This window comes from Scyliorhinus canicula, chromosome 6 (genome assembly GCF_902713615.1).
Source record: "Scyliorhinus canicula chromosome 6, sScyCan1.1, whole genome shotgun sequence".
In the NCBI taxonomy this organism is placed as follows: Eukaryota; Metazoa; Chordata; class Chondrichthyes; order Carcharhiniformes; family Scyliorhinidae; genus Scyliorhinus; species Scyliorhinus canicula.
In genome coordinates, this window is record NC_052151.1 from 220,247,626 (window position 1) to 220,274,943 (window position 27,318).

The window sequence follows — 27,318 nt, forward strand, 5'->3', positions numbered from 1 at the left end:
AGTTCCCTGTAGAAGTCCCTGAAGACCCCATTAACCTCTACCCCCTTCCGCACCACATTCCCACCCCTATCCTTCACTCCACCAATCTCCCTAGCCGAGCAAAGAGTGGGGATTAATGGATGTTTCTCTGGTTGGCAATCAGTAGCTAGTGGTGTCCCTCAGGGATCCGTGTTGTGCCCACAATTGTTCACAATTTACATAGATGATTTGGAGTTGGGGACCAAGGGCAATGTGTCCAAGTTTGCAGATGACACTAAGATGAGTGGTAAAGCGAAAAGTGCAGAGGATACTGGAAGTCTGCAGAGGGATTTGGATAGGTTAAGTGAATGGGCTAGGTCCTGGCAGATGGAATACAATTTTGACAAATGTGAGGTTATCCATTTTGGTAGGAAAAACAGCAATCGGGATTATTATTTAAACGATAAAATATTAAAGCATGCCGCTGTGCAGAGAGACTTGGGTGTGCTAGTGCATGAGTCACAGAAGGTTGGTTTACAGGTGCAACAGGTGATTAAGAAGGCAAATGGAATTTTGTCCTTCATTGCTAGAGGGATGGAGTTTAAGACTAGGGAGGTTATGTTGCAATTGTATAAGGTGTTAGTGAGGCCACACCTGGAGTATTGTGTTCAGTTTTGGTCTCCTTACTTGAGAAAGGACGTACTGGCACTGGAGGGTGTGCAGAGGAGATTCACTAGGTTAATCCCAGAGCTAAAGGGGTTGGATTATGAGGAGAGGTTGAGTAGACTGGGACTGTACTCATTGGAATTTAGAAGGATGAGGGGGGATCTTATGGAAACATTTAAAATTATGAAGGGAATAGATAGGATAGATGCGGGCAGGTTGTTTCCACTGGCGGGTGAAAGCAGAACTAGGGGACATAGCCTCAAAATAAGGGGAAGTAGATTTAGGACTGAGTTTAGGAGGAACTTCTTCACCCAAAGGGTTGTGAATCTATGGAATTCCTTGCCCAGTGAAGCAGTTGAGGCTCCTTCATTACATGTTTTTAAGGTAAAGATAGATAGTTTTTTTGAAGAATAAAGGGATTAAGGGTTATGGTGTTCCGGACGGAAAGTGGAGCTGAGTCCACAAAAGATCAGCCGTGATCTCATTGAATGACGGAGCAGGGTCGAGGGGCCGGATGGCCTACTCCTGCTCCTAGTTCTTATGTTCTTATGTTCTTATGTCCCGCTTGCGGAGCTGATGCGGCAGCATCCTGCTCGCCTTCTCCCCATATTGGCACACCGCTCCCTGCGCCTTCCTCCACCGTGTCTCTGCCTTTCTGGTGGTCAGTAAATCAAACTTAGCCTGCAGGCTACGCCGCTCCCCCAACAAACCCTCCTCCGGGGCCTCCGCATACCTCCTATCTACACTCAGCAGCTCCCCCTCTAGTCTCTCCCTCTCCCTCCTCTCCCCCTCTCCCTATGGGCTCGGATGGAAATCAGCTCCCCGCTAAGCACTGCCTTCAGAGCAACCCACACCATCCCCACCCGGACCTCCCAGTATCATTGGCCTCGAGGTACCTCTCAATACATCCCCGGACCCTCCTACATACCTCCTCATCAGCCAACAACCCCACATCCAAACGCCAAAGCGGGCACTGATCCCGCACCTCCCCATCTGCAGATCCACCCAATGCGGAGCATGGTCCGAAATCACTATAGCCGAATATTCGGCATCCTCCACCCTCTGGACCAGCCCTCTACTCAGGACAAAAAAATCAATATGGGAATAAACCCTGTGCATGTGGGAGAAAAAAGCGTACTCCCGAGCCCTTGGCCTCCCAAACCTCCAGGGATCTACCCCTCCCATCTGTTCCATTAACCCCCTCAACACCTTGGCCGCTGCCGGCCTCCTGCCCGTCCTAGAACGAGAACGATCCAGTGTGGGATCCAGCACCGTATTGAAGTCCCCCCCATGTTCAGGCCCCCCGCCTCCAGGTCAGGAATGTGGCCCAACATACACCTCATGAAACCAGCATCATCCCAATTTGGGGCATATACATTTACCAACACCACCCTCTCCCCCTGAAGCTTACCGCTCACCATTACATATCTGCCGCCACTATCAGACACCACCTCAGATGCCTCAAACGCCTCCCTCTTCCCCACCAGGTTCGCCACCCCCCCGGTTCTTCGCGTCGAGCCCTGAATGGAAAACTTTCCCCATCCACCCCTTCCTCAGACGAACCTGGTCCACCACCGTCAGGTGAGTCTCCTGAAGCACGGCTACGTCCGCTTTCAGCCCCTTCAGATGCAAAACACCCGGGCCCGCTTAACCGGCCCATTCAACCCTCTCACGTTCCACGTGATCAGCCGGATCAGGGGACACCCCGCCCCCCTTCCCCCGCCGACTAGCCATAGCCCATCGATTGCTCACCCCTGGCCAGCACCCCCCACTCGGCCCATTTCCCATGGTGATAGAACTTCACCCCGACCCCCCCCGACCCGCACCAGCTCCTCCCTGGCAATTCCAGCAGCAACCCAGTAACCCCCCCCCCCCACCGAGGCTAGGACCCCTCCTAGCCGCGGCACTCCCTCCATAGTACTCCCGTGAGCCAGCTGACTTCTACTGACCCCGGCAGCTCCCGCCCTAACTCCGACCCCTTACGATATGGGGTCAACGCCACCCTGCAGCAGCTCCTTGGCACCGCTCCGGCGCGGGAAAACGGAACTGATATCCACGCCCCTTGTCTCCAGCTCCACTCCCTTGTCCCGCGGCGTGGGAAACCAGAGGAAAGCCCGCGCTTTCACACTGCCCCCCACCCCAATGCAACACCAAAATAGCAGTCCCAACCTATCCACCAACCCTGTACAGAAAAACAGACCCCCAGCACCCCCCTTAAAGCAGAAAACCATAACCAAAACCATCCAAAAGCAGAAAAAAAACAGAATAGCCAGCAACAGCATAAACAGTGATACAAAACCCCCCCACAGTCCCCAATCCCTAGTTCCAGTCCAACTTTTCAGCCTGCACAAAGGCCCACGCCTCCTCAGGGGACTAAAAATAGTGATGCCGGTCCTTGTAGGTGACCCACAAGCGCGCAGGCGGCAGCATGCCGAATTTCACCTGCCTGCTGTGGAGCACTGCCTTCATGCTGTTGAACCCGGCCCTCCGCTTAGCCACCTCCGCACTCCAGTCCAGGTAGATGCGCACGACCAAATTCTCCCACTTGCTGCTCCTCACCTTCTTGGCCCAGCGCAGCACACACTCCCGGTCACTGAACCGATGGAACCGCACCAGCACCGCCCACGGGGGTTCTTTCGCCTTAGGCCTCCTGGCCAGTACTCTGTGGGCCCCCTCAAGCTCCAGGGGCAGATGGAAAGATCCTGCCCCCACCAGCGAGTTCAGCATCACGGTAACATAGCCCGGCAGATCCGACCCCTCCAGCCCCTCCGCGAGGCCCAGGATCCGCAAGTTCTTCCTCCTCGACCGAAACTCCATCTCCTCAAAATGATCTTGACACTTTTTGTGGAGCGCCTCGTGCATCTCCACCTTCCCCACGAGGGCCGAGACCTTATCCTCGCGCTCAGAGGCCTGCTGCTGCAACTCACGGATCTCTGCACCCTGGGTTGTTTGGGTCTCCAGTAGCTTACTTGTAGTAACTTTCAAAGAGTCCAGCAACTCCACTTTCAGCTCCGTAAAGTAGCGCAGAAAGGCCACCTGCTGCTCCTCAGCCCACTGCCTCCACTCCTCGGGGGCTCCACCGGCCGCCATTTTGTCCACCTTCCCCTACTTTTCCAGGGGAGCTGCTGCCGTTTTTTTCCTCGCCCCACTCCGGGTCTGCACCATAAATCCCGCGGGATATTACTCCAGACCACTTCACACAACGGGAATCGTTGAACCAGCGCCGTTTGGGGCCCTTAAAAGAGCCCAAAAGTCCAACGATAGCGGGAGCTGCCGAACGTGCGACTTAGCTCCGCATTGCCACCACCGGATGTCTAAATTGTGTGTCATTGATGGATTTGTCGAGAGTGTGTGGCATTGACGGATTTAAAGGGCCTGGCTGTCATTGGTGGAATTAAAAAGTCTGTCTGACTTTGACTGATTTAAAGTGTCTGTGTGGCATTGATGGATTTTAAGAGCCTGTGTGACATTGTTGGATTTAAAGAGTCTGTCTGTCGTTGATGGAGTTATAGAGTCTTTGTGCCATTAATGGATTTAAAGAGTCTGTGTTCCATTCATAGATTTGACGAGTCTGTGTGACATTGATGGATCTAAGTAGTCTGTGCCACATTGATGGAATTAAAAAGTCCGTTTGCATTAATGGGTTTCATAAGTCTGTGTGACATTTATGAAGTTAAAGTGTCCGTGTGACATTGATAGAGTTAAAGAGTCTGTGAGACATTAACTAATTTTAAAAAGTCTGTGACGTTGATGGGTTGAAAGAAACTGTGACATTGAAAGAGTTAAATAGTCTTGGTGACATTGATGGGTTCAAAGAGTCTGTGACATAATGGATTTAAAGAGTCTGGGTGACATTGATGAATTTAAAGTGTCTCTGTGACATCATGGATTTAAAACGTCAGTGTGACATTTTGGGATTTAACGAGTCGATGTGGAATTGATGGGTTTACATAGTGTGTGTGTGATATTCATGGAGTTAAAGAGCTTATGTGACGTTGATTGATTTAATGAGTCGTTGTGATGTTGATGGACTGAAAGAGTCTGTGTGACATTGATGGATTTAAAGAGTCTGTGTGAAATTGATGGGTTAAATGAATTTGTGTGACATTGATGTGTTTAATGAGTCTTTGTGACATTTATGGATTTAAATTATCTGTGTGACATTGATTTTTTCAAAGGATATGTGGAAAATTCATGGATTTAAATTGTCTGTGTGTGATTGATGTATTTTAAGAGTCTGTGTGGCATTGTTGGATTCAAAGATTCTGTCTGACGTTGATGGAGTTATCGAGTCTTTGTGACATTGATGGATTTAAAGATTACGTGTTATATTGATGGATTTAAGGAGTCTATGTTTCAGTCATAGATTTCCAGAGTGTGTGTGACATTGATGGATCTAAATAGTCTGTGCCACATTGACGGAATTAATAAGTCTGTTTTACATTAATGGTTTTACATATACGGGCAATTTAGCATGGCCAATCCACCTAACCCACACATCTTTGGACTGTGGGAGGAAACCGGCGCACCCGGAGGAAACCCACGCACGCACGGGGAGGACGTGCAGACTCTGCACAGACAGTGACCCAGCCGGGAATCGAACTGGGGACCCTGGAGCTGTGAAGTATTTATGCTAACCACCATGCTACCGTGCTGCCCCAATAATCGATTTAAAATATCAGCGTGACATCGATGGGTTTAAAGAGTCTGAGTAACACTAATGAATATAAAGTGTCTGTGCCATATTGTTGGATTCAAAGATTGACTGTGACAATTTGGGATTGAACGAGTATATGTAACATTCATGGACTTAAATTTATGGTGTGACTTTGTTGGATTTAAATATTCTGTGCGACATTGATGGATTGAAATAGTTTGTGAACTTCTTTGGTTGAAAGATTATGTGTGACATTGCTTGATTGAAACAATCCTTGTGGCAGTAAAGGACGTAAAATACCTGTGGTATATTGATGGATTTAAAGAGTCTGTGTGTCATTGATGCATTTGCTGAGTGTGTGTGACACTGATGGATTTAAATGTCGTGGGTGACACTGGTGGATTTTAAGAGACTGTGTGACTTTGATTGGTTGAGTCTGTTACCATTGATGGATGCAAAATGTCTGTGTAACATATGATGGATTTAAAGAGTCTGTGTGACATTTATGGGTTTAAAGTGTATTTGTTACATTGTTTGATTCATCGAGTATGTGTAACATTCATGGATTTAGTGTCGATGCGACATTGATGGATTCAAAGAGTATGTGTGACATTATTGGATTTACAGAGACTGCTTGGAGTTTCTGGATATAAAGAGTATTTCTGACAATGATGGAGTTATAGTGTCTGTGTGACATTGATGGATATAAATAGTCTCTGTGACATTGATGGATATAAAGAGTCTGTCTGTCATTGATGGATTTAAAGACATTGCGTGACAGTGAAAGGTTTAAAGAAATTGTTCATCTTCATGGATTTACATTGTCGGCGCGACATTCATGGATATAATGAGTCTGTGTGACACTGATGGGTTTAAAAAGTCTGTAACATTGATGGATTTAAAGAGCTTGTGTGGCATTGATGCATTAAAGGAGACGTGTGACATCGATTGATTTAAAGAGTCTGTGTGACATTGATGGATTTAAGAGCTTGTGTGGCATTGATGCATTGAAGGAGACGTGTGACATCGATTGATTTAAAGAGTCTGTGTGACATTGATGGATTTAAGAGATTGTGTGGCATTGATGCATTAAAGGAGATGTGTGACTTTGATTGAGTTAAAGAGTCTGTGAAAAGTTGATGGATTTAAAAAGCTTGTGTGACATTTATGCATTAAAGGAGATGTGTGACATAAATGGTTTTAAGTCTCCTTGCGACATATTTTAAAAATACGTTTCGAGGAATCAATTCATTTATTCCAATTAGCGTGGCCACGTAAACACGGGAGAACGTGCAGACTCCACACAGAGTGACCCAGAGCCGGGATCCAATCCGGGACCTCGGCGCAGTGAGGCAGTAGGACTAACCCATTGCGCCACTGTGCTGCCGCTCTTGTGTGACATTAATGGCTTTAAAGAGTCTGACATTGATGGGTTTAAAGAGTCTGTGTGACATTGACAGAGTTAACGAGTGTGTCTGACATAGAAAGATTGAAGGAGTCTGTATGACATTGACAGGTTTAAAGAGACTGTATGACTTTAATAGATTTAAACAATCTCTGTGACATTGAAGGATTTAAAGAGTCTGTGTGACATTGATGGATTTAAAGAGCTTGTGTGACATTGATGGGTTTAAACCGTATGTATGACATTGATGGATTCAAAGAGTATGTGTGGCATTGATGGTTTTATCAGTCTGTATGACATTGATAGATTTAAAGATTCATTGTGACATAGATGTTTTAAAGTCTCTGCGACATTTAAAAAAATAAATTTAGAGTACCTAATTCGTTTTTTCCAATTAATGGGCCATTTGGCGTGGTTAATCCACCTGGCCTGCATATCTTGTCGGGTTGTGGGGGGAAAACCCACGCAAACATGGGCGAATGCACAAACTCCACGCGGACAGTGACCCAGAACCGGGATGGAACCTGGGACTTTGGCTCCTTGAGGCACCAGGGCTAACCCACTGCACCACCGTGCTGCCGTTTTTGTTTAATGGTTTCAAAGAGCATGCGTGTCTTCGTTGGATTTACAGAGTCGGTGTGGCATTTTTGGATGTAATGAGTCTCTGTGACATTGATGGATTTTACGATTCTGTGTCGTTCGCAGATTAAACGAGTTTGTGTGACATTGATGGATTGAAAACATTCTTTGTGGCATTGACGCATTTAAAGAGTCTGTGACATTAATGGATTTTTAAAGTCCATGCGACGTTGATGGATTTACAAAGTCTGTGCGACATTGCTGGATTTTAGAGTGTGTGACATTGATGGAGTTAAAGAGTCTGTGTGACGTTGATGGATTTAAAGAGTCTGTGTGATATTGATGGGTTTAAAGAGTCTGTGTGACATTGATGGGTTCAAAGAGTCTGTGTGACTTTGATGAATTTAAAGAGTATGTGTGACATTGATGGGTTTAAAGGGTCTGTGTGACATTGATGGGTTTAAAGAGTCTGTGTGACATTGATGAATTTAAAGAGTCTGTGTGACATTGATGGGTTTAAAGAGTCTGTGTGACATTGTTGGATTAAATGAATCTGTATGACATCAATGGATTTAAAGTGTCTGTGTGACATTCGATTTGATTTGATTTATTATTGTCACATGTATTAGCAGACAGTGAAAAATATTATTTAATGTATGATGTAGTATCAACGCTTAACAGGCATAGGTAAGGATGGGTGACTGTAGAATGTAATGTTAGAGCCATTGAGAGGGCTTGGAGAAAAAAATAAACTTATATGTAATATAGATGCTTTTATTGTTACAAGTATCAAGCTACTATGAAAAGTCCATGGTCGCCATATCTGGCCGTGTTCAGGTAAGCTGGAAAGTGAATTGAACACACGCTGCTGACCTTGTTCTTCATCAGAATCCAGCTGTCTAGCCCACTGGCCTAAAGCCTGATGGCACTAGGATAGAAGCCGTTCTTGTATTAATTGGTACATAACCTCAAACATTTGTACCATTCTCATGACGGAAGAGAGTGGAAGACTATGTCTTGGATGCGTAGTGTCCTGAATTATGATAGCGGCCTTTCCGATGAATCGTAGACTGTCAATAGGTGGTGTGCATGATGGATTGGGCTACTCACGTCCTTTTGTAGTTTCTACGGTCTTGAACAGAGAATTATCCATACCAAGCTGCGATGCATCCAGATAGGATGCTTTCTCTGGTGTATGTGTAAATGTTGGTGGGAGACGTATCTGACATTCCAAATTTCCTTAGTCTTCTGAGAAAGTAGAGTCATTGGTGGACTTTCTTAACTATAGTGTCGGCATGGCCATTCAGGGCAGGATTTGGTGATCAGGAAACCTAAGACCTTGAAGCTCTCGACCCTTTCTACTTTGTTTCCATTGATGTAGACGGGGCATGTTCTCCACTACGCTTCCTGAAGTCGATGACAGTCTCCTTCACTTTGTTGACATGGAGTTAGAGATTATGTCATCACACCCGTTCATCAGATGCTCTCTATCATTCCTGTACACTGCCTCGTCAGTGTTTGAGATCCGACCCACTATTGTGGTGTCATCAGCAAATTAGAAAATCAAGATGGAGGGGAATTTGGCCATATAGTCATAGGTACATAAGTAGTATAGTTCGAGCCTGAGGACACAGCCTTGTGGGGCACTGGTATTGATTATGGTCGTGGAGGAGGTACTTTTGCCTATCCTTACTGATTATGGCCTCTGGGTTCCGAAATTCAGAGTCCAGTCGCAGAGAGATGAGCCGAGTCCCAGGACATGGTGTTTCGTAATCATAATGATGTTGAAGGCTGAGCTGTAGTCAATAAATATGAGTCGACATAGGTGTCCTTGTAATCTAGGTGTTCCAGGGTTGATTGCAGGGCCAGGGAGATGGCGACTGCTGTGGACCTCTTGCAGTGGTATGCGAACTGCAGTGGAACAAGGCGAACTGGGAGGCTGAAGTTGATTTGTGCCACTCTAACCTTTCGAATCATTCCATGATGATGGGTGCCAGAGCAACTGTGCGACAGTCATTAAGGGCTGCTGCTTGGCTTTTCTTTGGTTCAGGGATGATGCTCGTCTTCGTGAAACAGATAGGGGCTGCAGATTGTTGGAAACAGTGTTTGAAAGAGGGAATATCCACGCCAGCTGATCTGCACAAGATCTAGATGGTCGGTGCTCGTCCGGGTACCCCTTTCTGGCCGGTGGCTTTCCGTGCGTTGACCTACGAGAAGGCTGCTCTGACATCTGCAATGGTGATCTCAGATGCAAGGTCATCCAATTCTTTTGGGGTAGAGGGCCTGCATTTACTGACCTTTCGCTCAAAGCATCTATGGAATTTGTTGAGTTCAGCTGGGAGGGATGCATTGTGGCCGGCGACCTTACATGCCTAACATCGTGTAGCCCATGATGTCTTGCAAATCTTGCCGTAGTTAGCTAGCCTGGGATCCTAGCTGAGTCTGGCTCTGAGTTTTGCCATGTTGCATGGATCTCCTTAGATAATTTCTGGCTTTCTTGTATTTGTCACGGTCACGGTCGCTTGACCTAAACTCCTCAGACCTAGACTCCAGCTGGCAGTGAATATATCTGTTCATCCATGGTTTCTGCGAGGGTAACACGCAGATTGGCTTCTTTCGCACAAAGTCTTCGACACACATACAGTAACATACAGTTACTGCAGTGATGGCCTTGTTCAGGCTGGTCACAGAGCGTTTAAATGGTGACAATTACACTGATTACAAGCAGTCCCATAGGAGATCATCCGAGTCATCATACCAGCATTGCAAGACTTTGTTTGAAGGATTCTCCCACTTCAGTTGTTGCATATAAGCCAGGAGCAGGAGCACAGCCTTGTGGTCAGATTTGCCAACGCGTTCGCGGGTGATAGGCTTGTTTGATATTTGTGTCGCAGTGTTCCAGGAAGCTTGCACCTGTGGTGGAACAGGTGAGGTGCTGTTGCTAACTTGGTAGTAAGCTCCTGTGCGAACTGGGTGAGCTGGATGTGAGCCTGGGTGAGCTAGAAGGGAAGTTCAGCCACCCCCCCCCCCGGGAACAACTTTAGGTACATGCAAGTAAGGGCGTTTGTCAGGCGGCAGGTGGCGGGGTTCCCCCTGCTGCCGCCGCGTGGGGTCCTGGACAGGGTGCTCTCGGGGGTATGGGTTGCAGAGGGGAGGATCTCGGAAGTGTACCAGGTGATGCAGGAGGTAGATGAGACCTCGGTGGATGAGCTGAAAGATAAATGGGAGGAGGAGCTGGGTGAGCATATTGAAGAGGGGACATGAGCGGATGCCCTAGAAAGGGTGAACTCCTCCTCTTCGTGTGCGAGGCTTAACCTCATACAGTTTAATTTACTGCATAGGGCTCATATGACCGGGACAGGATGAACCGGTTTTTTAGGACCGAGGACAGGTGTATTAGGTGCTCAGGGAGCCCAGCAAACCATGTCCACATGTTTTGGGCATGCCCAGTGCTGGGGGAGTTTTGGAAGGGTGTAGCAAGGACGGTATCGAGGGTGGTAGGATCCAGTGTCAATCCAGGCTGGCGACTCGCAATATTTGGGGTTGAAGTGGAGCCAGGAGTGCAGGAGGCGAAAGAGGCCGGTGTTCTGGCCTTTGCGTCCCTAGTAGCCCGGCGGAGGATTCTTCTTCAGTGGAAGGATGTGAGGCCCCCAAGCGTGGAGGCCTGGGTCAACGATTTGGTGGGGTTAATTAAATTGGAGAGGGTGAAATTTGCCCTAAGGGGGTCAGTGCAGGGGTTTTTCAGGAGATGGCAACCATTCCTAGATCTCCTGGCAGAACGGTAAAAACAAAAGGTCAGCAGCAGCAACCCGGGGGAGGGGGGGGGGGTGTCTCTTTGTTTTTGTTTTGTGTTGAATATCTGTCAACGGGCGTTAATTTATTGTTTCTCTTTTGCATTTACGGCGGGGGGGGGGGGGGGCTGTTTTTTTTTGTTCTTAGAATTTTCTGTTATTGTTTTCAATTTTGTGAAAATGTGAAAATTTGAATAAAAATTATTTAGAAGAGGTAGTAAGCTCCTGAGCTTGACGATTGAAATTCCCAGCCAAGGCCTTGGGATGTTTGTGGTGGTGTATATTTTGGTCCAGTGCGATTTTCACGTTCGCCTTGGTGGGATGTAAATTGCCGTCAGGATAACGAAGCTGACCTCCAGCGGATGGTAGTCGGGGTGGCATTTTAGTGTTAGGCATTCTCGGTTCTGTGAGCAGAAACTCGCCAGTGTTGCTGCATATTGGAACCAGGAGGTGAGAGGCAGTTCCCACCTCCCCTAGCCTTGCCTGAGGCCGCTGCAAGGTCCATTCGGTGGATTGAGACGCCCTCTGGTTGCAATGAACAGTCTGGTGAAGCAGGAGTGAGCCATGTCTCCGTGAAACAGCCCCCAGCAATCCCTCAGTTCACTTTGATTAGTGTGTCTGGCTTGTTTTCCACAGATTGGTAATTAGCTAGGCAGAGGGGCTTTGCGGCCGTGTATTTTCACATTCACCTGGAGGCCTGATGTTTTCCACTCTTCCGCGAGCCGAGTAGGTGGTGAGAGTATGCGATGCTGAGTATGTAGTTCTGTCCAGAGGGTCTTCACTCTGGTCTGTGTGGATGGAGGATTTGTTGCCTTGCTTGCGGTCCTTGTGTTGGTAGATGGGTTTGCAAAGTCAAGCGTTCAGTGAAACTGCCGGGCTGTGGTTTGGCCTCACAGGTCGGTGGATGCCCAGACAACGCTCCGGCAGAGATGATAGAAGGCCGAATAGTGGACAACATCTCTGGGGTCGTGATTGCAGATAAGACGATGGCTGGATACGTGTGTTGGGGTCTGCAGCGTCTTAGTCAGATCATGGTCGTCCATCAGAGGTCGGAGGAGCTGTCAACCTGCAAGTAAATGTAAAAAGTAGTATTGGTGATTCTTAGGCTGTGGGAACTGTTTTTTTGGAGTGGGGTAACTGTAGCGGAGGGCAGTGCAGGGAGTGCTTCGGCATCCAGGAGGTCGCAGTTCTCCCGGTGAGAGCGGTTGGGAGCTGAGATGCTTGTCTGATTGTTGGAGATCAGTGGGGTGAGGGTCAAACCTTTGGCGGTGTTTTCCAGCTCTCTGGGGGGTGCAGAGTGAAGGATCTAGCTTTGTGACATTGATTTACTGAGATGATGTGTGAGTTAAATTCGCGAGGTTGAGCAACGTTTATTGGTATATTCAATTAAAGACTCTGTGCGGCATTGATGAAGTTAAAGTTTCTATGTGAAATTCATGGAGTTCAAGAGTCTGTGTGACATTGATGGAATTACAGAGTCTGTGTGACATTGATGGATTTAAAGAGTCTGTGTGACATTGATGGATTTAAAGAGTCTGTGTGACATTGATGGGTTTAAAGAGGCTGTGTGACATTGATGGATTTAAAGAGTCTGTGTGACATTGATGGATTTAAAGTGTCTGTGTGACATTGATGGATTTAAAGTGGTTGTGTGACATTGATGGATTTAAAGTGTTTGTGTGACATTCAGCAAACGAGAATTATCATAGAATTTACAGTGCAGAAGGGGGCCATTCGGCCTACCGAGTCTGTATCGGCTCCTGGAAAGAGCACCCTACCCAAGGTCAACACCTCCACCCTATCCCCATAACCCAGTAACCCCACCCAACACTAAGGGCAATTTTTAACACTAAGGGCAATTTGTCATGGCCAATCCTCCTAACCTACACATCTTTAGACTGTGGGAGGAAACCGGAGCACCCGGAGGAAACCCACGCACACATGGGGAGGGTGTGCAGACTCCGCACAGACAGTGATCCAAGCCGGAATCGAACCTGGGACGCTGGAGCTGTGAAGCAATTGTGCTATCCATGATAAAACAATCTGTGTGAATTGCATCGAGTTTAAAGTCTTTGTGACCTATTCGTGCAAATAAAGAATCGTTATGCAAATAGTATCTGTCTTGTGTTGTTTGTGTGACCTGTTACTTGTGCACCCACAAGGACGAGAGTGAGAAATCCCCTGCAGCTAAAGGCACATCTCCACGGACCACCGTCCACTGCACTGTGGTTTCCGACTGCCGTGCTTATTAGCCTGGAGTCAGATCAGGCTTTGAAGCTCAAATCTGAGCATCATTACTGTCGTGGCGCCATAACAGAATCCGACTCTCCAACAATTGCAGCTTCATGAGCAGTTACATTCCAAACTCTAACATTACTATTCAGCCAGTTGTGCAACACGGCATTATGGAGATCACCGCACTTCGGTGAATGACACCAGGTATACCGATCTCCTTGGTAGCGTTATAAAGTGGGACTCCATGCATTCTGACAACGGACGCAAAAATGTACAGATCATGTTAAGCAATACAGCAATAAATGCAGCAGCTTAAATTTGTGTAGTTCTGCGACAGCTATACTGAGGTGATGGGAACATTCTCGGTAAAGTTCTGAAATTAGCATCTCCCATTTAAAGATACATCTGAATCTCCGATGTCTGGAGAGCATCGATATGTTTTAGGCAGACTCGGTGGCTGAAGTCCATTGTCAACTTGATCAGATCTTCGATTTCAGCCTGGTAGCTGGCAAAGGCAATGCAGAATGGCGAAAATAAGTTTTAAAAGCGCCATCGAAATCAACCAGGAGAATGCTAGATGCTTTTAAAATCCCACATTGCTTGGTGTATGATCAGGCGTTGTCAGTGTGCATGGAGTCCCACTTTATAACGCCACCAAGGAGATCGGTATACCTGGTGTCATTCACCGAAGTGCGGTGATCTTTATAATAGTGTTGCACAACTGGTTGAATAGTAATGTTAGAGTAGTTTAAAGAGCATATTTTTGTCCAGGACTATCAACGTTATGCTTAAACCCAGTATCGTGTATCAATTTGCATGGGAACGTAAACTTAAAAAAAATAAATTTAAAGTAGCCAATTATTTGTTTCCAATTAAGGGGCAATTTAGCGTGGCCAATCCACCAAATCACACATATTTGGGTTATGGAGGCGGAACCATGGGCAGACACGGGTGGAATGTTCAAACTCCACACGGGCAGTGACCGAAACTGGGATCGACCTGGGATATCGGCGCCGTCAGGCAGCACGGCTAACCCACTGCGTTACCATGCTGCCCTTGCCCAATAGAAACTTCAATGAACATGCAGACATGGGAAAGTATACACTGCCTCTGTATTGAGAACTGAGAAGTTATTAGTTCCTGGGATTGGACTTGGGACTCATGTCATGTTTTGACAAAGACGTTATCGCGCCACAATTACACAATACCCTTTTGGACATTCTCCGCATCAACAAAGCCTCAATTGACCACAGCTAAATCCCAGGCCCTTGATCACTTTCTGGCGAAGAGTGTGTCGGTCCCTGCAGGGGGACTTGGAGAACTCAACTGATGACCAATGCGAAGTTGTGCCCAGCTAGTCCACTGGGAAAGTCTTATTCGAGGAGAATATAGATGTTAATAATTTAACTGGCCTCTCACTTTGCTCCATCATGTACCCCTCGTGTTGAATGGTGCTCATCTGATTTTTCAAATCAAGAGCCTCCAGATGAATAATATGTGCTTGATTTGTTTTTAAAGCGCAGATGTTGAACCTTCTGCCACTCGTACTGTAGAGATCGATTTTGGGATATATGTGCCCCTCTTCTGTACCATATGCGGAAGTAGGTGCCTACGTAGAAGGCACTTAGAGCTATAGCTTGTTTGATGATTGAATCCCCCATCCTCATCTCCACTATAGCTCAGGAAACCAGACCAAAGTGATACAGTCAAAGGATAAGAGTGCATCATTCAGAACTGATATAGAGATTCATTTCTTCACTAAGTGGCATGCAAATCGTTAGAAATAATTTCCTCTGTAATCTGTGGTGCACAGTGGATGAATATTACAAAGAAATAATCCATAGGTTGGAAACATTCAAGTGTGAGACAGAGAAATAGGGTTGGCAAACGAACTTGCACTTCAAACTCTGGCTTGAACAGATGTTACTGGCTATGATGGCCCGATACATATTTGTTTGATTTGCTTCGCCACGCTACATGTGTGTGTCCCGTGCAAAGCTCCACACCTTAATCTGTGTGTAAGATAGAATGTATGTTGCAAATAACAAGGAACAACTAACAATGCAGCACATGAACTGGCCCGTCGACCCTCCAAACCCATACTTGTCCTCTCACGGCCCAAACCCTCAGCACTTTCAGTTGCCGTATCTCTCTGTATCCATCTTATCCATGTTTTCCCGAGATGCCTTTTGAACGTGGTTAATATATCTGCCTCCAGAACCTCCGTGGCAACGGGTTCCAGGCACTCACCACCCTCGGTGTAAAACAAACCTGCCGCTCACAACGTCGCGAAACATTCCCCACGGACCTTAAACCTATGCTCCCCGTGGACAAATCCCTGCGCCCTGGGAAATAGTGCCTTCCCATCCACTCTGTTCATGCCTCGCATAATCTTGTGGACGCTTATCAGATCACTCGTCAACTTCCGTCGTTCTAATGAAAACAGTGTGGCGACCAGAATTGTGGGCAATATTCCAAGTGCGGCATTACCACGTTTCTGTACAACTGCAGCATAACTTGCCAGTGTTTGTCATCGCAGCCCCGTCCAATGTAGGCAAGCATTCCGCATTCTTTCTTGACTGTCTTGTCCACTTGTGTTGCCACTTTCAAAGATCTGTGGTCATGCAGGCCCAGATTTCTACTGTTGGAAACATGCAATGGGTTTAGGAAATGAATTTGCAGTTCTAACTGTAGTTTAGTACTATAGTATGACTGTCTATATTTCTCAGACTTTTGCAATACGGGATATGTCCCCTCTGTTCGACCTACCAAACTGCATTACCTCACATTTGTCTGGATTAAAATTAATTTGTCATTTCTCCAACCAAATATCCAACCTATCTATTTCCTGCTGTATCCCCTTACATGACCATAAGACATAGGAGCAGAATTAGGCCACTTGGTCCATCGAGTCTGCTACGCTAATCAGTCATGGCTGATAATTTCTCATCCCGATTATCCTGCCGTCTCCCCATAACCCTGATCCTCAAGAGGAAAAAGCACTGCACTGTTTGCCACTCACCAACCTTGGTTTCACTCGTGAACCTATTAACCAGACCAGCTACATTTTCCTCCAAATTGTTTATACAAACTGGAGGCCTGTGGCCAGCGGTGTGACAGATTCCTGTGGAACGCCACTAGTCACAACCCTCCGTTCAGATATAAACACTCTTCTGCTGCCGTTTGCTTTCCGTAACCTAGCCAGTCGGTACCCATCTTGCCCCTCACATCTGATTCCGTGTGATTTGTCGTTTTCTAACAGCCTGCTATGAGGCACCTTGTCAGAGGCTTTACTGAAGTCCATATACACAGTATCGACTGCACTCCCCTCATCAAACATCTTTGTCTCATCCTGAAAAATCTCGATCGTTAGTGAGACATGACCTCCCCTTCAGAAAACCATGCTGTGTATCGCTAATTTGCCCATTTGTATCCAAATGGGTTAAAATCCTGCCCCTGAGAAGTCGCAACAATTATTTACCCACCACCAACGTGAGACTCACCAGCCTATATTTTCCTAGATTATCCCTACAACCTTTCTTAAACAGCGGTACCACATCAGCGAGTCTTCATTCCTCTGTGATCTTACCTGTCACCAGTGAGGATATAATATCAGTTAAGGCTTCAGAAATATCCTCACTTTATTCCCTCAGTATTCCGGGGTAAATCGAATCCGTTCCAGGAGACTTATCTACCTTAATATCTTTTAAAATCCCCAATAACTATACCATTTTGATGCCAGCATGACCCTGACAGTACCCACGAATCATGTTCCACGAGGTCCTTTTCTTATGTGAACACTGATGCAAAATACTCACTTGGTATCTCGCCCATTTTCTTGGACTGGACACCCTGCACTGCGCAAATGATACAATTCATATCTTCTTGCATTTTACATATGAATAAAAAGCTTTGGCATTCACCTTAATCCTACTTGCCATGGAAATTTCATGACACATCCTAGCCCACCTAATTTCCTGCTGTAGCAGCTTCCTACTTCCTTTATGCTCCTGAAGGGTTTCGACTATCCCCACCCTTCTGAGCCACACAGACACCTCCTTTTTTCTTTCTGAAGTGATTTACTCTATCCCCCGTGATCCACGGCTCCCTAAACTTTCAATATTTATTCGTTGTTATCTCAGGAACGTCACTTTCCCGAACGTTAATCAACTGTCGCTTGAAAGACTCCCACATATTATGATGATTTACCCGTCAACAGCAACACCCAATCCAAATTCTTCAGTTCCTGTCTAGTGCTATCGTAATTTGCCTTTCCTCAGTTTAACACCTTAAAGTGAGGGTTACCCGCATCCCTGTCGCAAAGTACGCTCAGACACGCAATTGTGGTAATTAATCCCAAAATATTCCCTTACTGAAACCACAACCGCCCGTCTCGGCTGACTCCCCAATGCCAGGTCCAGCACTGCCCTTTCCCTAGATAGACTATCTGCATATTGCATAAGAAAAGCCTTATTGGATACAACTTGCAATTTCTGCCCCATCCAAGTCGCAGTACTAAATCAATCCTAGTCCATAAATTTATCGTCATAGATGTTTACCCACCTTTGGCCCAGCTTGTCCATGCCGCCCAGTTTCGATCACTAAGCTAGTCAACACATACCCGCATTTGGTCCATATCGCTCTGTACCTACCCTGCCCATGTAAATGTCTGTTTTTCAGGAGAAAATAAATTTGTTCCTGCCTATACCACTGCCTCATTAAACTCATTCCAGATTCTCACCATCCTCTGTGTGAAGAAAGTTCCCCTCTGGTCTCTTTTGTATCTCTCCCCTCTCTATTTCTAGACTCCTCTTCCTTTGGAAAATTATGTTGACTATCTACCTTATCTGTGCCCCTCATTATTTCAGACATCTCCATATGCTCACACCTAAGCCTTCGAAGCTCCAGCGAAAAAAATCCCAGCCTCTCCTGCTTCGCCCTCTAGCTCAGACCATTAAGTCCTGGTAGCACAATCGTAAATCACTTTCTCGTTTAACAATATCCTTCCTATAATAGCGTGACCAGAACTGAACACCGTGTTCCATGTGTGGGCTGACTGATGTCTTGTACAAATTCAGCAAGACGTCCCAACTCCTGTATTCAATATTCTGGCCAATAAAACCTAGCATGCTGATTGCCTCCTTCACCACCCTGTCCAGCGACGATTCCATCTTCAAGGAGCTATGGACCTGTGACCCTAGATCTACTTGGCCTGTGACACTCCCCAACTCCCTACCATTAACTGAGTAGGTCCTGCCCTGATTTGATCAGCCAAAATGCATCGCCTCATATTTATCCAAATTCAGCTCCGTCTGCCATTCAACAGCCCACTGGCACTACTGCCACAAGATCCTGTTGCGATCCCATGTAATCGTCTTCACTATCCACTGTCCCACCATCTATCTGTCATCTGCAAATTTACTCACCATGCCTCTTACATTCTCATCCATATAATAAATAACAGTCCACCCAGCACCGATTCATGAGGCACACCGCTGGTCACAGGCCTCCAGTTTTAAAAAAACCCTCCACTACCACCTTTTTTTGCTTTGGTCGCCAAGCAAATTTTGTATCCAATTGGCTATCTCACCCTGGATTCCGTGAGATTTAGCCTTTTGCAACAACCTACCATGAGGTACGTTGTCAAATGCCTTACTCATGTCCATGTTGACATCGTCGATTAAAATCCCCTCATCTATTTTCTTGGTTACCCCTGCAATAACTCAATAAAATTAGCGTGACACGCCTTTCCCCTTAAAACGCCATGTTGACATTCCCTAATTAGTCCTTGCCTGTCTAAATGCCTGTAGATCCTGTCCCTCAGAGTACCCTCTGACAATTTACTCACTACAGAACTAAGGCTAACCAGTCTGTCGAATATAGAATGTAAAGTGCAGAGGAGGCCATTCAGCCCATCGAGTCTGCACTGGCCCTTAGAAAGAGCATCCAACCTAAGGCCACAACTCCACCCTTTTCCCGTTGCACAGTGACCCCACCTAACAGTTTTGGACACGAAGGGCAATTTAGCATGGCCAATCCACCTAATCTGCATATCTTTGGATTGTGGAAGGAAACCGGAGCATTCGGAGGAAATCCATGTAGACACGGGGAGAAAGTACAAACTTCAAACAGATATTGACCCAAGACGCGAATCGAACCTGAAACGGTGAAGCAACTGTGCTAACCACTGTGCTACCGTGCCCCCTATTTCCCAGGTTTATCCCTATACCCCTTTTTAAACAAGGGCACAACATTTGCTAACCTCCAATTTTCAGGCAGCTCTCTTGTCGCTCTCATGATTCAAATATGTCTGCCTGGGAACCCGCAATGTCCACCCTAGACTCCCACAACATCCTGCGATGCATTTCATCAGGTGCCGGAGATTTAGCTATCTTGATGCGCTGCATACCTCTTTCTCTGTAATACGTACACTCCTCAAGACATCACTTTTTATTTTCCCAATGTTCTTAACATTTGTGCCTTGCTCAACAGTAAATACTGACGAGAGGTATTAATTTAGGTCCACCCATCCCTGTGAATCTGCACATTTATGACCTTGTTTATCCTTGAGGCCCCTTTACCCTTTATGTATCTGTAAAAGCTCTTTGGATTTTCCTTTGCCTTACCTGCATAGACAATCTCATGCCCCCTTTTTGCCCTCCTGATTTCGCTCTTCACTCTACTCTGACAAGTGGCATAATCTTCATGGCATCCATTTGATCCCCACTGCCTTTGCATGACATCTGCCTCCTTCATTTTGACCATGGCGTCAATATCTCGAGTCATGCAGAGTCTCCTCCTTCTACGAGCCTTACCTTCCACTCCAAGAGGAATGTACTCACCTTGAACCCTAGTTAACACCGTTCTGAAAGATTCCCACTTATCAATTGTCCCCTTGCCTGCAAATGGGCACCCCCAATTCACTTTTGAAAGTTACCTCCTAATACGCTCCAAGTTGACCGTACCGAAGTTTAAAATGTTAATATTTGGGCCTGATCTATTATTCTGCATAACTGTCTTAAAACTAATGGAATTATTGTCATGATTCCCAAAGTGATCCCTCACTAACACTTCCGTCACCTGCCCTTCCTTATTCCCCAGGAGGAGGTCACGTTTGCCCCCCTGCCTGGTCGTGCCATCCACATATTGAATGAGGAATTCTTCCTGAATACACTCGACCCATTCTCTCCATCCAAACCCCTAGTACTATGGCTATTCCAGTTAATGTTGTGAAAGTTACTGTTCCCAACTATTACCACCCTATTTTTTCGGCAACGGTCTGCAATGACTTTACATAATTTCTCGTCAATATCCCACTGACTAGTTGGGGGCCTACAGAACAGTACTATCAAAGTGATCTCACCCTTATTTTTCTGTTCTATCCACATAGACTCACTGGGCGAACCCTCGGATATATCCTCTCTCTGTACAGCCATGATACTGTCCCTAATCAAAACACAACCCCCATCCTCCCTTAACTCCTGTTTTATCTTTCCACCAGCATCTGTACTCCGGAACGTTGAGATGCCAGTCTTGCCCCTCCTTTAGCCGTTTCAGTCATAGCTATAACATCCAAGTCCCATTTATCTATCCACGCCCTGAGTTCATCTGCCTTGCCCATCTGGCGTCTTGCATTGAAATAAGCGCAGTTCAATCCGTTTCTCTGCCTTCCACTTTTCTCCTTTCTGAAATTTATTTCTATCCTCTCTTTACTACCTTCCAACCTCCTGCATTGGTTCCCACCCCCTGCCAAATTAGTTTAAACGCTCCCCAACAGCGCAAGTAACCCCCCTCCCCTCCCCCAGGACATTTATTCCAGTCCTTCCCAGGTGTAGACTGTTTGATCTCTAATGGTCCCACCTCCCCAAGAAACAGTTCCATTGTCCCCAACATCTGACTCCCTCCCTCCTGCACCATCTCTCAAGCCACTCATTAATCCTGTATATCCTATCATTCCTGTTCAGACTAGCACGTGGAACTGGTAGCAACCCTGGGATTACTGCCTTTGAGGTCATACTTTTTAGTTTATCTCCTAACTTCCTAAATTCAACACGTACGACCTAAACCATTTTTTGTACCTATATTGTTGGTGCCGATATTCACCACCACTGTTCACCGTCCCCCTTTAGAATGTGCTGCAGCTGCTCTGAGACATCCATGACCCTTTCACCCGGGAAGCAACATACCTTCCTGGAGTCTCGTTTGCGTCCACAGAAACGCCTGTCCACTCCTCTTACAATCGAATCCGCGATCGGGCAGCACGGTGGTTAGCATAAATGCTTCACAGCTCCAGGGTCCCAGGTTCGATTCCCGGCTGGGTCACTGTCTGTGCGGAGTCTGCACGTCCTCCCCGTGTGTGCGTGGGTTTCCTCCGGGCGCTCCAGTTTCCTCCCACAGTCCAAAGATGTGCGAGTTAGGTGGATTGGCCATGCTAAATTGCCCGTAGTGTCCTAAAATGTAAGGTTAAGGGGGGGTTGTTGGGTTACGGGTATGGGGTGGATACGTGGGTTTGAGTAGGGTGATCATTGCTCGGCACAACATCGAGGGCCGAAGGGCCTGTTCTGTGCTGTACTGTTCTGTGTTCTGTGCTCTGTAGCTAATCCACTCTTTCCCTGCCCTACTGCACAGCACAGCCAGCCGCGCATCCATGAACATGGCTACTGCTGCCTTCCACCTCCCCGAACTGTATTCAAAATGGTAGACCTGTTTTGGAGGGAGATGACCCCAGGGACCCATGCATTGTCTTCCTACTCTTCGTCTGCCTGATGGTCACCCATTTTCTGTCGCTGTCAGTATTCTTTATCTGTGGTGTGACCAACTCGCTCCACGACTTCCTCTGCAATGTGGATGCTCCAGAGTCCAATAATGGGGAAATCAATATCCCCTACCACAACAACCTTTCACTTTTGCACCTATCTAAAATATTGCAGCAGTAATTCCCATTTTCATTTCAATAATTTTGAAACAATCTTGATTGTTACAGGTAAGCATACATTAACACTGCAAAAGAAGTGACTGTGAAAGTTACCTGGTTGCCACTCTCCAGCGGCTGTTCAGGTACACTGAAGGTAAATTCAGAATATTCAATTAATCTAATCGCACATCTTTCGGGACTTGTGGGGAAGAAACCTGGGGACCCGGAGGAAACCCACACAGACACGGGGAGAAAGTGCCGATTTTGCACAAGCAGTGACCCAAGCTGGGAATTAAACCTGTGACCCCGGTGCTGTGAAGCAACTGTGCTACCGTGTCGCGCTCCATTGTGTGTTTAATTTATTGAATGCGATTGGGATCGTGTTCAGTCGTGCCGGGGAATATCGGGACTATGCGCCATGATCAACGAATGATATTGAAGTGAATGACTTGTTTTTACTTCCCAGTCTGATTCTGGTATATCACTTTTGCCTGCTGAGTTCTCATGGTCACTTTACCGTTAATCGACTTGTTGCCATTTGTATATAAAATTTGAAAATAAAACATTGCAACAAAACTGTGTCTCTGCTTCTTGAAACGGAGATCCTTCTGTACTTCGCTTTGTAGCATCCTTATGTCCTCCTCACAAGCTGCTTTACTCTGTGTGTTTGTGCCATCAGAACATTTTTCGACCAGACCTTTGTCGAAGACAATGGTATCATTTATATATATTGCAAAAAGGTTGAGATGTCAGCTTCGATCACGGTGGCACAAACATCTTTCCATCCATCCAGTAAAACATGACACATTTATGCCTATTCAATGATCCAGTTAGTTAGCCATCTATCTGTCCATGATTTATTTTTTCAAATCAATTATGTTTTTTTCCAATTAAGTATAATTTAGCGTGGTTAACTCACTTACTCTGCACATCACTGGATTGAGGGAGTGAGACCCACGCAGACACGAGGACAACGTTAAAACTCCGCACAGACAGTGACCCGGGGCCGGGGCCAAAGACTGCCTCATGGCGGCATGATACAGCAGTGCTTACACATATATCCATGATAATAGGTTTCCTCTACACCGTGAATTTTAATTTTTTGATAACACACTTCGATGTGGCACGTTATGAAACGTTTTCTGTAATCAATGTACTCTATATTATCCGGATCACCTTCAGCGACCGATATTCTGATTGAATAAATAAACCCAAGTGCATTGGAAAACATTATTCCCCTTCCTCAAAACTATATTGCCTCTGCATCATTGCTTTGATTCCTTCTAAATTTCTCACGATACGATTTCATACTAGTTTATAACACGACAAAGCTGAGCTAACTGGCCTACTTTTAAAATCGTCCCGTTGCCTTCCATTTTTCAATAATGGACCTGCATTTAATATTGTACCACCTCATGTAACATCCACAATCTGGAGACTTTTGAAAAATCGGATATCTCATAATCTGCACCTTTCAAGACCAGATGATAAAATTGATAATGATCCTTTGGTTTGTCAATTTGCAGGTCCAACAATTTACTCGATGCTAGTTTCGCTATAATTGTAATTTTCCTGCATTCCTCCTTCCCTACCGGTTCATGATAAACATCTGTTTCTGGGTTGTCTGTATTCTCGACACTGAAGATAAATTTTAAATCCCCATTCACTTCACCTATCTTCGCCTTAGTTTCCATGATTAATTCCAAAGACAAAATTTACATGGGTCCAGTGGGTAATTTGAGATAACGCTTCTCATTCAGTTTTAGAGATAATTTGAGACTCATCATCTTTATATTTCTAGCTATGTCCTTCTATCTTTACTTCTTTCTCTGATTGGTCCCTCGTTACTAATCTTTATGTCGTTCGATGTTGCGCATAATATTCTCTGAAGACTGCAATGCATATTTGCACAATTATCTGATTTTACTTTAGGGTTGATACTGTTTTTAATTATTTGCGTTAACCATGGATGGTGCATCTTCCCCCTCGAGTTTCTGTTAATCTTTGGATTGTATTTATTCTGTGTATTCCATCTTTTACAGTTAATTTACTGGCGATTCTGATCTTGATCCGGGGAAAGTGTGGCCTCGCCACCTGCACCACTCGCTACCTCGTTGCCATGGCATTTGCTGATCTTCTGGTTATTATAACTGAGGTTATCGTGGCGAGGGTTAGATATTATTATTTCCCACGCTCTTTCCTGGACATCACCTATGCTTGCAGTGTTAATACCTTCCTACGCCGTGCATCCACAGACTGCTCTGTCTGGTTCACCGTCGCTTTCTCCTTTGATCGCTGTGTTGCTATTTGCTGGCAGAAGCTGAGCAGAAAATATTGCAGAGGGAAAACTTCGGCAGTAGTACTTGCAACAACCGGCACTCTGCTTTGTTTGAAAGATATCGGACACTACATTTCGCAAGTACCTGTGGAGCTAATCAACAATGTACCATGGGGGTGCTCTATACAACCAATCTATTTTACTGATCCCATATGGATAGGATTTGACTGGTTTGACACCGCTCTAACACCATTTCTCCCATTCGCTTTAATCCTGTTGCTTAATGCTTTGACAGTCAAGTACATTTTAGTGGCCAGTCGAGCCCGTAAGAGACTTAGGGGTCAGAGAAATGGAGAGGATAAGAGTGATCCAGAAATGGAGAGCAGAAGGAAATCTGTTATCCTGCTTCTCAGCATATCGGGCAGCTTCATACTCCTGTGGTCGGTGTATGTTGTACATTTCTGTTATTACAGCATTACAGGATCAAGTATCCTGGAATACCATGATTCTTCATATATCTTCAGTCAAGTTGCATACATGCTGCTCAATTTAAGTTGCTGCACAAACACGTTTATTTATGGGGTGACTCAGTCAATGTTCAGAGAGCAAATCAAGATGGCGTTGAAATACCCCGTTACAGCTATATCTCAATTAATTAATAAGTCAATAAACTGAGAGCATTCCAAAGTCATTATCCACTGTTTCCAGACGATGGATAAAATATTGATTCACAATCTCCCAATCAACACAACACAAAGGCAGTGCATCAGAGGTCCTGGGTTGTGGGAGCAGACCCAAGACTATATCTCTACTGGCTCGACATGTATCCATTATGGGAAGTCCAGCACCTGCCTCACGCTACCAGTTCGTTGACGCTGTGAATGAATTCAGATTCAGCGAATCAGGGAGCTTTGCTCCGTGATGAAAGTTTATCTCAGCCAATAATGAAATGCCGCTATTACTCCCAGTTCGTCAATAATCAGGAGACTCGATTGTCTCGCTGACATCCTCTTCAGCCAAAACGCAAGCTAGCTCCGGTGAGAGACATTGACTTCAACCAATCAGAATTTTCGTCATCGCCCGCGCTTCGTCATTGGTGAAGAACACATCTTCGTCTGTCAAACTGGGGTTGAGAGGTGTGCGAAGGCGACTCATAACTCCTGCACAACAAGTTCGAATGCAATTGATACATGTCCAAGTCATTGCAGCATCTGATGTTTTAACATTGTGATGATGCTGATCATTCTAGTTTCTCTGTGGATCTCTGTCCCTGGAACCTTGTCTTGCCACATTGTGTTGAGGAGCTTGCGGAGGCAGCAAACGTGGAAGAGGTTAGTTGCATTTGAGTGTTGTTGTTAGACAGTCCAGGTCTCACTGATTAACAGAAGAGAGAAGAGGACCACTGCTTGCTCGATCATGAACTTCAGTTTTCGGTTCAGCGCTCCATGTTCCCGTGCTGAATAGCGAGGATTTCTGAAGGACAGATTGGTCTTTGCAATTATGGCATCGGTTTCGTTCAACTTCTGGTCGTTTACTATCAGTAGGGGCTCCTGATAGAGCTTTCCTGGGACATGTTGCAACATGACTAATGTCTTCTTTATGCTGATTGTGAGGCCGAAGTTATCATTGGATGCGGGAAACATGTCCACAATGTACTGCATGTTTCTCTCAATTGCAGCATTTAGAGCACAACCAGCAGCAAGTAGAAGCTCACCTATCTAGCAATGAAGAACTTGTCTTCGCCTGGTGGCGTCGCAGGTTGGAAAGTTTGTTGTGAGTTTAGTCGTTGCTGCCTATACCTGAATTCTCATCTTAGTCGGCTTTAGCAAGTATGGCGGAGAAGATTATCCTGAATAGGGTAAGCGTCAATGCAAAGGCCCGGTTTCACACTATTAGTAACAGCGAATGGGCCGGAGTCTCATTGTTGTCGAAAATGTGCGCCTGGATGCCATCGTGGTTCAATCAAATCATCGCAATGCATTTGAGTGGCTCGTCTTCTTCCACATCCCTTGACGGTCAACATGCTGAAAGGTTTTGATCAACAAAGTTGGTGCATGGGTCAATATTCCATCCTTCGCATGTGTCCTGCCCTTGTCCGACAGAAATTAACATGCCGACAGCTTCCCTACCTTTTTTGAAACCACCCGGGCTCTGTGGACGAAAGCCCTGCTGGAGATATAATGTGAACAAGTTTACTAATCGACAGGAGATATTTCTCTGTGATTTGCAGCGGCCTGGCGGTTGCCTCTGCGTTATAGATGTGGACAGTAAAGGGTTTTTGAGGACCATGTGGAACGGCAACTGCCTCCCACATGATCGCAAAGCGCTGGGTGACTTTCCGGCAGTTGCCATCCACCGTATTTTAAGGTCTCGCCTGGGATTTAATCGGTTCAAAAAGCTTTGCCGCTTCATAATTGCGCTCCAGTTTTCCGTTTCCAGCAGTGGGGGTGGGCTGCCGAGAACAGGGTTATCCTGCGGCAGCCTATTGGAAGCTTTGCCTTTGCTCATTCATGGGTCGTTTGACGAGGAAACCACAAGTGATCGCCACCATGTGGTGCGGCTTGCAGGCAAATCAGAGCGTCTCAGCTGTTTGGAAGAGGCAAGGAACCAATTGGAAGAGTGAGCAACACCATTTTTTTCCAATTAGAGATCACAGCTGCCTGAACCAACAAGGGAGCTCCAAGCGCGTTGCAATGACCTGGAACAAGGGCCAAGGAGGCAGATCCTTCAGGCCATCAGCCGAACACGTTCCTCAACTCAGCAACACCTACCCCCGCCCTCATTGTGATTGAAAGTCCGCCCAACCATATGCTGGTAGGGGCTGGTTTAGCACAG

The 27,318-nt window shown here is 46.1% G+C and overlaps 1 protein-coding gene across 1 annotated transcript; it reads left to right on the plus strand.

The window, feature by feature from the left end:
* The first annotated feature begins 24,324 nt into the window (after positions 1-24,324).
* LOC119968034 (cysteinyl leukotriene receptor 1-like) lies at positions 24,325-25,158 on the plus strand. Its single transcript, XM_038801137.1, has one exon. The coding sequence runs from the start codon at positions 24,325-24,327 to the stop codon at positions 25,156-25,158; it is 834 nt and encodes a 277-aa protein (XP_038657065.1).
* The last annotated feature ends 2,160 nt before the right edge of the window (positions 25,159-27,318 follow it).

Coding starts and splice junctions, on each gene's coding strand:
- LOC119968034 (XM_038801137.1), top strand. CDS start 24,325: ATGGCATTTGCTGATCTTCTGGTTATTATAACTGAGGTTATCGTGGCG.